Source organism: Falco cherrug, chromosome 7 (genome assembly GCF_023634085.1).
Source record: "Falco cherrug isolate bFalChe1 chromosome 7, bFalChe1.pri, whole genome shotgun sequence".
Classification (NCBI taxonomy): domain Eukaryota; kingdom Metazoa; phylum Chordata; class Aves; order Falconiformes; family Falconidae; genus Falco; species Falco cherrug.
Genome location: NC_073703.1, coordinates 31,888,774 through 31,899,771, shown reverse-complemented (window position 1 = coordinate 31,899,771; position 10,998 = coordinate 31,888,774). Strand labels below are relative to the sequence as shown.

Here is a 10,998-nt window from a genome sequence, read left to right as displayed (position 1 = left end):
GCCTGCTGGCCCGGCCGCGCCCGCCCATTGGCTGCGCCGCGCCGGGGGGGCGGGGGCTCCCGCGTCTCCAGGGCAACCGTCAATCAAGCGGCCCCGCTCCTCTCCTCTGCCCCCCACCCCGCTCCCTCCCCACCTCCACCTGGAGCGCGGCGCCCCACCACAGGGACGCCCCCGTGGGCGGCGGCTCCCCTCACCTGCGCCGCCGCCGAGCGTCTTTCCCCGGGCCGGGAGGGCGCTGGGCTGCGAAGAATGAAAACTGAGGGTGCGAGGCGCCGCCGCGGTAGTTACCCGCGGTGAGGTACGGCGTTTCGGCCGGGCCGGCAGCAGGGCTGAGGGGAGCCCCGCCAGGGAGCTACCGCCCCGCAGCGGCCTCCTGTTGATTATTCATTAGGCGGGAGCGCCCCCCGCCCCCCCCCGTTACAACCGGAGCTCTCGGGCCGGCCCGGCCTGCCCCCCTTCGCGCCCCGGCGCCAGGCAGGTGCTGCCCGGGGCGGCTCGTACCTGCTGGGCCCGGCCGCCGTGGCCCTCGCCGCCGCCGGCTGGCCCTGCCTGATAGTGCTCGAGGCCGGGAGGGGTGCGGAGCGAGCCGGGCCGGGCCCCCGCGGCGGGCGGAACGAGCAGGGCGGCAGGCGGTGCCGACGGGCCCCTTTGGCGGGGGCACCGCGCGGCGGAAGGCGGAAGGCGCGGAGGGAAGGAGAGAGGGAGGGGGAGGCGGCGGCCATGGATGACCAGGGCTGCCCGCGGTGCAAGACCACTAAGTACCGCAACCCCTCCTTGAAGCTGATGGTCAACGTCTGCGGGCACACGCTGTGAGTGGGGCCGCCGCCGCGCCCTGAGGGGGGCCGGGGGGAACGGACGCGGTGAGGGGAGAGGCGCCCCGGCCTGGGGCTGCTCCTCAGCGAGGGGGACCGGGCGGCGGGGCCTGAGGGGAGCGGTCACTCGCCCGGCCCCGCCAGTCCCGTGCGGGCGTTTGCGAGGCGGCTGCGGGCCGCCCTGTGCCCCCGTTGGCCTCTCCCGGCGGCAGCGCTGCAGCCGGCCGTTCCGCTAGGGGCCGGGGGCTGGGTCGCGGTGCGCGGCTGAAGCACTGCTGGCGGCCGCTGCTCCGGAGCGAAACGCTCGCGGGGAGCACACGGGGCCCGGCTGTGGGGCTGGTCACCGGCTCCTGCCTCGAAGGGGTGTGAGGCCTCGGGTATGAAACGCGGAACGTGGAGAAAGATACGCGTTCATCAATTTAAACACTTATTGTTTCTATTTAATACTGTGCTTGGATAATTAAGGAAAGAGCCCCACCTGGTTTCTTTTGGTTTTTTGTCGTGTTAATCCTCCTGAATGAGGAATGCTTTGCCTGAAGGCTTGATGCTGGTTTCAATGTTGGAAAATCCTCTCGTGAACCTGTGGTGATTGTGTTGTTTACTCATTCGGTATTTTTTTGCAGCAAGAGTCATGGTTTTTTTTCTTTTTCCCCAAGGTTGAAAGGTTAAATAATTCCCACCACTGGCTTTAGCTGATTTAAGTCATATGTAGTCTGAACTCATTCACTTTCAGATCTGGATGTCTTCAGTGTGCAAGTTTTCAAGACTAAATTCTTTCTGGGCACACATTTTAGAAGCCTCATACTGCAGTAGTAGCCCTTTCTGGTTTTTCAGTTGTTTTGTTTGTTTTTTGTGTCTTTTCATCTTTCTGGTGATGTGTGTATTGAGCTATTTATATTTTCAAACTACATGTGAATTACATTCAAAAGATGCAGCCCAAAAGCTTTTCTTAACTTGATATAGTACTGCAAGCAAAGCAGAATGAACTGGGTTGCAACAAAGGATTTTAAGTTATTTCCTTAGAAAAAAATGTTAGTTTTCATCCAGTTGCCTGACTTGCGTTGCTACGAGGGAAGGTGTGGGAAAGCAGCAGATGATCTCCTGGTAGTGGTGGTATAGGAGAGGGTGGTGGTATCAGGAGTGCCCCATTGGTGACAGTGATGCTGGCTGTGTAGAAGTGCAGCATTAGTTGGAGTTCAGAAGGTAACAGCCACATTCAGCCAAGGCTGTGCAGCTTTAAAATGATGCTTCTATCTTCTATTTCAAGGAAGATCGAAGGGCTAGTGGTCTAGATGACCTTTTGCTTTCAAGCTCCTCCAGAGCCACTTCCAGCAGAGGACAGCATGTTTCAGTTTGCTCTCCTGCTTTGGTTTTCAGTGGGTTCTTTTTGTAGCTGAGCTTTGCATAAGAAAACTAGTCATGTTTCACGCTTTACTGGGTCCAGCTGCTGACACCGTATTTGGGGTCTTGTCTTGCTTTCCTTGTTCCTTGCCAGTTGCCCAAGGACTGCCTCTGCTTCCCCCAGCTCTTGTTGTTTGCACTTCTGCATTTGCCAAGCATTTTATCCAAGGCCAGATCAGTAGCCTGCATTCTGCATGGCCCAGGGTTGAGCCAGCCGGGTATCTCTGCAGGGTGCTTGCCAGGAGAGGCCTATGCAGGCCCACCCAGTCTGACCTTACCTGGACCCAGCAAGGTCTGTTAGCCCCTCCTTTACCTTCCCAGCAAAGTGTGTCTATGCAGCTGGGCACCGCTGTTTTAAAGTGTATGTGTAGTGAGGGTAAAGTTGAAGTCACTGTGTGCGTAGGATCTCTGGATTTCTTTGTTTTTGTTGTAATTAAGGACTCAGTCTTGATGTGGTTCAAGTGGGGTCACTTTTCCACTGTAATATCATTCCAATAATTCCTTTAAAGGTTATGTTTTTATCATTATTTCCATATGATGTTACAAAGCCTTAATGGTGGAAGTAATTTTTTAGTAATGGTTAATAAATTGTCATAATAACTGATCTAGAAGCTGGAAGCTCAGATGAGGTACCTGTGAATGAAGTATGAGGGGAAAAAGGGGAGGTAATTGATATTTGTTCTTCCATAAATTCACCGTGTTTCAGGCATGAGGAAAGAATGTTTAACTCTCAAAGCAAGTGAGCTAATATAAGTTTCTGATGGAGATTTACCCTTCTTAGGCAATCTATTCCAATAGTTTGCTGTTCTTGCCATTGAAAATACTTCTTCTAATTTCAAATCCAATTTATTTGATATAATTTAAGCATTTAAGAATTCTATTTGTGCATTTTATACACCTTGTGAACTCTGTTACACCTCTTCTGTAGGAATGTGTCGCATGTTTTGGGGGCTTTCTCTTTGGTATTTTCCACACTTAAGAAATCCCATTCCTTCAGTCTCATCTCTTCAGTGGTTTTTTTTTATTATTTTTTAAAATTTTTTTTTCTTACATCTGTGGGCTATTCTCACTGCTTTTCTTGAGGCTTTTTCCACTTGGTTTGCATTTTTCTGGAACACTGGAACTGGACACGGTGCTCTATCTGAGTCCTTAGTACAACAGGCAGAGCCAAAATTACTTTGTGTTCTTTTCATATGATACTTGCATTTTGTATATCTTAATAGGACAATGAGTCTCTGCATATTTATTTATCTTTTTTCAGTGATATGTGTGATTTATGTTCTGCATAAGCCCCAGATTCTTTAGCGCTTTACCACTCAACATATCTCTGGGCAGAACAGTATTTAACCTTGCCTTCTGTGTTGTGTTATGCAGCTGATTATTCTTACCTTTTTGCTCTGTCAAACAACATATTTCAAGTGACTTTTGCACTTGCTTCAAGTGACTTTGGATTCTGAGTCCCTCCATTAAAGTGCTTGTGACTGTCCCAGATTTTCCTCTGTTAACTTAAGAAAATGACCTTTCTTTCTGTCCTGATATTTTCCAAGAGGTCTGGGAGATCTTCAGAGTTATTGCTTGTGACCATAAGAAATTAAAGTAAAGCACAGCAAAATACAGGCTTGCCTGCAATAGGTTCCTTGCTAAATAGCCTTCCCACCCCAAGTTACCTTTTGTAGCAGTGGAGAATGCTAAAAGATTAGAGCTGTGTGAATGGGCTCAGTACCTATTTTCTCTCTGACTGACATAATGATAACTTATCTCTGGGTATGGGTTTCTAGTCATCTCTCAGTACTTCAGCATGTACTGCATTCGTTTAGGTTATATGGCTGTCAGTTTAAGAGTGTCAAAAGTCCAGTTAAACCAAAACGATATTGCCTTTAGTTGCGGTTTTTCTACCTATGTTGTTACAGTGTCATTGGAAGAAATGGTATTTGCTTGATAAGATTTGTTCTTAAAAAATTTTGTGTTGAATCTTAACGTTTCATTATCTGAAATACGCAGGTTGTTTGATTATTTCAGCATCTTCCCAGGATCTGTTGGTAACCCTGGCTGGTCCATGTTTCCCTGTGTATTTGGTTTCTTGTTCTTTAGAGGCAGGTGCTTTTGCCCTTCTTCAGGCTGTTGAAACATAATGCAGAGAGCAGAGATGATTGTTGAGGACTGCGTTTGTCAGTTTTCAAAGGGTAAATATATGTCTACCAGATTCGACAACCTTGAAGTACTCTTTTAATGCTGTAACCCCTCAATATAGTCCATAGGTTTATGGAAGCTTATTAGGTTGTTTGCAGAAGCATATTGCCTTTATCATGCTTTCTGTTTGAAGTTTGCCAACAAATACGCATGGGAAATTCAGAGTCTTGTCTTTGTTGCCTTGGGAGGTTTGGAGCAGTTGCTCTAATGTGTTTCCCAGTTCTAGCTTGCGTTCTTGCTCCTTTTGCTCTGGTATGAGTTACGTTAGCCAGGTAATACATTTTAGTGAATGAAGATCAATACAGAAAATGTCCCAGGTATTTTGGCATCATCTGTTAGAGATTTTTCCTTCTCGTTGAATAGTGGGTCGATGTGCTCCTTTTTAACGGCTCACTCTTTCACTGCAGACCTTCTGAAGGAATATTTTCATGTTACCTTCAGTGTTGCCTCTCAGTAGTTTCTTTCCTAATGCTTTGATCTTTCCCGTTTTGTTAACTGTGCTGTTCAGTTTATTAAGTGACCTTCAGTGATTTGATTGTGCAAAATCTTTTGAAACTCAAATCATTAAAGAGCCTATACTGTAGCGGAGATGATTTGTTGGTAAGCTTCAGATCTTCCTCCTGGGTTTCAGATAGCTTGTGGTTTTACTGCTAGTTCATTTTCTTTATTTTGTAGCACTGTTTTGCCCTTCTGAAGGATTGCAAGAGTTGCCTTCTTATGCTTTTTGTCAGCCGAGTTGTTTCAACTTTCATGTTCTTAGCTGGTTCTTCCCCTTTGATTAGAATGAAACTAGAAGAGCCTTTTTTATTGTTTGTTTGGTTCCTTTTTCTTCTAGTCTCCTATATAAACAAAGTTAATCCCAAAGTATTTGACAGTTTGTTGGGCAACGTGTGGCCTGTTTGTTCCTTCTTCTCTGACAGAGGCCTGCAGTGAGGGTTCCCCTTGCTGTGAAGTCCTGTGCTTTGGAGATTTGGCTGTTCTTTCTTCTCCCCTTCCCCACTTAAATCTCTCATCTGGGGTAGATACTATGTGTTAGAGTGCCTGTCCTGGGCTCCCATCTCTCTCTTAGTGTGACCTTATTCCTGCCAACACGTTTTGTCTGGATCTTAGCACCAACTTATGCAGATAGCATTTCTCCTCCCTTGTCCTTTACCTGTGTCAGTGTGCTTGACCCTATGTTAGAAGAACTCACAGTGACTTTCTCCTCATGCTGCATGTTTGCCATGCTCAGTTTCCCTGTGGTCAGTGGGGCTCTGTAATGTGTTCGTGGCCACTTGTGGCAGGACAGGGTTCATGTGCTGATAAGCACAGTGGTGCCGTGGTGGAGATAAGGTACAGGCAGATGAGTGCGAGAGTGAAATTGGACAGTGTGTCTTGACTGTAAACATCCTTCAAGTTGGGCTTCCGTTGCAGTTTATTCCAACGGAACTAAGCCAAGCCTTACTTACAGTTATGGCAATGGGTTTTTTTGGGGGGGTTATTTCTTAGGATTTTGTTTTCCTTGGTTATTGCTTCTCAACCAGTATCACCAAAAGTGTAATACCATGTGTTTTTGGCATTAGAGTAATGTTAAATAGGCCTTTTCCACTATAAATCTTCCCTGTCACTGGAAGGGAGAATGATAAATTAGCAGTTAAAAGTTGTTCTAGGATGAGACTTAGTATGGAAATGCTCAGTTCAAGAAAAATGAATGTCTTTTAAAGTTTATTTTCTTAAGTATAACAGAGGTTCAAGGCATCAGATACTTGGCTTTAGAGATGCTTTTGTGCAGGGGAAAGTGTGTCTGATTATGGAGCAATGCTTGATTAAAGTTCTGCAAGTTTGTAAGGTGCACTGATGGTTTTGCCTTCTTTTAAAAGTTCACTATCAAGGATTGTATTCAAAAACCTTTGTGTGTGCATGACCATGTTTGATTATTCAGGAGGTTCCTAATGTCTTTTCTGAGCGTACAGATGCTGGGTGTGTGCTTGCCAATGGAGTTGTAATCCACCTGGCTTCATTTGAGACCATGAATTATCTTTTACTCTGCCTGCCTGGATTTCATTGCCTGTGTTGAGTTTTAGGAGGCAGGTTAAGCATATCCCACTGATTTACTTACATAAAGAGGAAAGGAAATGCATCCACCAAAAGCTGCATTAAAAGAATGTTAAGGTTGTTACTGCAAACAGGACTGGGTAAAGAGATTTACTGTTGGCTGTAAACTTGGACCATATGGTCTCCAACAATCAGACACAAAAGTCTTAGGTAAAAAAAGTAGTTAATTGGGGCTGCTGGTTTAGCTTTGTTGTCCCACTGCCCACTATAGGGAGGAGGGGGGAAACTGGTACGTAAAGCTCTCTTTAGGAGCCAGTCTTGCTGCTCCAGCTACCTGTGACCTATCCTGACTTGTAGAGAGGAAATGTGGGTGTCTACAGACCAACGAAAGGAAAGAAACTCGCTTTCCTCCCCAGTGTCGTACCAGCTGTTGTGCTGTCTCTGCGAAGTGTCTTTCCCATGCTTGACATCTCTGGGAGACAGGGGCACAGGTACCAGCACAGCCTCTGCAGAAACTGATAGGCTTGATTTCAGCTGCTGCCAGTGTAGTATTTTTCAGTTTTCTGCAATCTTATATGGTAGTTAATGAACTTGCTCTGTTAGAAGCTTTTCTGGTGCCTTTTTCCTGTCTGAGAGAGACTTAACGGAAAGGTGTCCAGACTTCTTATTAAAATGTCTTTTTTTCCTTTGTTTTCCCAGAGGGACATGTGTTTATTTCTTGTTTAATTTGTTAATAAGGTTTCCAAATGAAGACAGCAAAAACACCAATGCTTACTATCTCTAGGCCCGGCTTTGTGTTGCTCAGGGGAGACATCAATTTACCGAGTTGTGTTGTGGGGATTCTGTAATCTGCCCTGCACCCTGTTATGACTGTTCCAGGGATTCATTAGGGGGTAAGTGCATCCTCCGAGAACATTAATTGCAGTGCCAACGGCTGCTAAAATGAAGAAACGGAGGTTTCATTATTTGTATATTTATTTTAATGTTAGGAGCATTTGGAGTTTTGCGGCTGTCAAATTCCCCAGGAGTTGGAAGTAGGAACATCCCTGGTGAATAGGGGGGAGAGGGGTTTCATGCCAATGTGTGGGGCTGGAGTTGTTGGAAAAAAGTTCAGAATCTTCTTGTTTAAACTCCTTCCAAGTTAAAGGATTGCTTGGCTTCCTGCTGCATTCTTCTCTGCAGTGTGGTTCAAGAAAATGCCTTTCTTCTAAGATGGGGGGGGAAGCCCTGGAGACTGTGGAAAATAGCGTAAAATTGTATTTCAGCCAAGTGAGTTTGAGTGAAGAAGTCTAACTAGAGGTAGGCAGTGAGGATCTGTCAGACCTGTAACTTTTACCTTGAGCATGTGGGAATTAGGTGCTTAAATACATATTTAATTTTATTTGGCAAGCTTTTTTTCCTAAAGAAAGTATCTTACATGCAAGGTATACAAGCACAATGATACTGTAGTCAGGGCTGTCATTTGGAATGTAAAGGTTGGCTGTGGTGTATATGATTTTTAGGGCACCAGTTTTCTTTTAATACAAAAGTGGTATGCGAGCTCGTGAGTGTAGATGGTATGAGTAGTGCTGGTTGAACTATAGAAATCTGCATGTAGATGCAGAACTTGTGAACAGGCAGCAGGCACAAGGAAAGAGCCACCAGCCTCTGGTACTTACTGGACCCTTGCAGGAGCTGATCTAGCTTGCTAACCTAGCAGAAAATAAACTTTTTTTTTCAGGTTATTGTGGTGGTGTTTGTACAGGTCTAGTGAGTTGAAGTGGCTTGTGAATGGTTAGACAGGCATCAGAGATGGTGCAGGGTAGTCTGTAGGAGCATGTGTCCACAAGTAAGGTAGGAATAGGGTTGAAGGAAGAACCTTCCTATAGCATAATGGTAATTTAGCTTGCACCATTTTGTGAAGCTGCATGCTTAAAAAGCTGGCTTGTCTGAGAGAGAAAGTGCTCTGTTTTGTCTCTTAGGCTTGTTTTCTTGCTGCTCTTGCCATATCACATCTCAAATTAGATTCCTGGGTGGGAGATCCTTACTTGGATGAAAAGCATAAGTACTCTTGGTGGACTAAAGCAGATTGGGACTACATATAGCTAAAAATCTCAACCAGAACAGGAACTTTGTGTGGTCCTAAAAATGCCTACTTTGCTTTGGGGAGATAAGTAATGAAAACTCTGTAATGTATTTAATTCCCAACAATTTACATCTCAAGAGAATTCTCTTCGTTTCTTCTGGGGGAGATGGGAGACACGCCAGGGAGGTTTTTAGTCACGTTTGTCAGTTCTGCCATGGGAGGTTAGATTAACTGGTGCTTATTTGAAATAGTTGCACAATCATAGTCTGTCTGCATCCTCAAAGTGAGAAACTTTTTAAAAGTGGAATGTATTCTCTCAGAAAGAAAGCTTTTTCCTGACTTCTTAGGGAATAAAAATCTAGGTCATCTTTCTTCTGTGTCTTTTTGGAGTTATTCCTGTTTTTATTAATTGGGATTAGATGCTCTTTGGACTCCGTTCCATCCCATTACTCTTCCAAAGTCTCTCCGAGTTAGTCATGGGAGGTGATTAAATCACTGCTGAAATGCCCAAGAGGTTATTTCCTTCTGCCATCTAGTTTTGACAGTGAATATTTTCTTTTAAATTTGGCTCTGAATCATGGTCTTAATACTTCTGAGGATCAGAAGTGGTGTTAATGTTTCAGTTACATTATTCTTTTGGTTTAAAACTGACATATTTAGAAAGTCTTTCTCTGAGCTATCAGTTGGCATGTCTGCTCAGCAAAGCTTGCAGAGCTCTATTCTTCATTTCTATTAAGTACATTTTGGAAATTTAAGTTGCAGTTCTGCTTGTGAGATGTGACTTTGGCAAAAGGAAAGCTATTGCTTGTATCCTGGGTCTCCAACGAGTAAATTGAAAAGTAAAATCTTCTTTGATTCTGAAAATTCAGTCTGGCTAAGTCTGCAGCCTGGGATCCTGTAGATGGCTAATGGGTTTGGGTGTCCAGCTTCAAACATGCTCGACCCTTTTTGTTGGCTAAATGCTTACCACGGTAAGGTTGAGTATGGTAAATGTTCAGTATGGTAACGGTCTAACACAGGTGTGGTAGATCTCTATGGTTAAAATAAGCGTTTCTCAAAAAGATGGCAAACACAACATTTTAAACAATTTGATATTAGACAGCTTTTTCTTTTTTCTTTTAATTGCATCTACTGCATTATAATTCAAGCCAACAATTCTGTGGGTTTGTGAGGAAGAAGGACATTTGACTTGCTTCTGTGTGGTTGCATTAGCTGTCAAATGTTAATAAGCCATATGCATAGATTTAATATTTATGAAATTAAGCAAATATATTCGTGAGTAATTTAAAAAAGCATGTCTCAGTAATTGTAAATTCACAGTAGAGCAGATCTGAAAGGTCCCTCCTGGCGTACTCAGGAGTTGCATTTGTGTGTGTGCTTTTTGTTGGAGGAAGGATTGTTTTTTTTTTTCCCCGGGACAACTGAAAGCGATGTTTGAAGAAAAGCTAGTTCAGCAACATATCCAGTGTTCAGATCTAGTTAGGAAATTAAGAAATAAAGAAAAAATGTCTTCCCTGATAGTAACAGGGTATGGGACAGGCAGGGTGCTGAGCTTGTGTTGTGAATGCCTAAGTTTCATGTTGCTGGTTCCCTTTTTGGTGTGATGATATACAGGAAACAGTGGATGTTTCTTCACGGAAAGGCCACTCTGGCTGTAGTAAAAATCATAAGTAGTAGTCCTTAGGGTGAATTGAATTTTGTAATGACATCTACTTGGTTTTTCTTTTTCAAAATTTTTGCAAGAATTACATTTTACCAGACCAGATCTGAGCAGAGACCTTAGGAATTGCTCCGGTATATGACAAAATTAGACTGTAATTGTTGTAGCCAAGAACATTTTTTGATACTTGAAAATTATATTCTAAGTTGTTCTTCCTTTGAGTATAACACTTATTGGGGGAGAGAGAATTTTTTGGGAATTCTTGCAGTCTTTTTCCAGTGGAATACAGCTAAGTTCAGAGAGGTGAGAACAAGATGCCTGTGCCACAAAGGAACAATGAGCAAATTCATCTGATCTGATAAATATTTTGGCTCCAAATTGGGAAACATGTAGATAATGATTCTTGCTGTTCCCACAGTCCTGCCACAATGATTGGCACTCAGGTTAAATTCTATATCTAAGCATTTGCAGAACCCTGGACTTAATGAGAGCATGACAACTTCTTCAACATTATAGAGGAAGACAGTGTTTCTGCAGAGAGTTAGGAAATAATGGGGATGGGGCAGAGTGAGAAACAGGTGTTTTTTTGTTTGTGTTGTGTGTTTGGTTTTTTAAGAAGCAGTGTTGAGGTAGAAGTTCCAAAGCCCTAAGAATATTCGTGTCTCCATTTTTTTATTAATGCCAAGCCAGGCAGCTAGGCTGTCAGTTTGGGTGGCGAAGAAGGACTGGTGTTCCTAGACAGCAAAAGGCAAGGGAGTGGTTTGGCTAATGTTGACACCTCCAGACTGCTGAGCTGGAATGGGAAGTGCTGGGTCTAATTGGGCAGGAAGGTTTGG

The 10,998-nt window shown here is 44.3% G+C and overlaps 1 protein-coding gene across 4 annotated transcripts in view; it reads left to right on the top strand.

Annotated features, from left to right (window-relative positions):
- Nucleotides 1-10,998, top strand: part of MNAT1 (MNAT1 component of CDK activating kinase) — a 124,598-nt gene that overhangs the window by 349 nt on the left and 113,251 nt on the right. For 3 of the 4 annotated variants that reach the window (XM_055716750.1, XM_055716748.1, XM_055716749.1), the window contains exon 1: nt 658-809. The exons of the other annotated variant lie outside the window; for it this stretch is intronic. In XM_055716750.1, coding sequence (XP_055572725.1) covers nt 721-809 — 89 coding nt within the window. In that variant the 5' untranslated portion in view covers nt 658-720. Of the gene's footprint in view, nt 1-657; nt 810-10,998 lie in introns of those variants that run through there. 4 annotated transcript variants of the gene reach the window in all.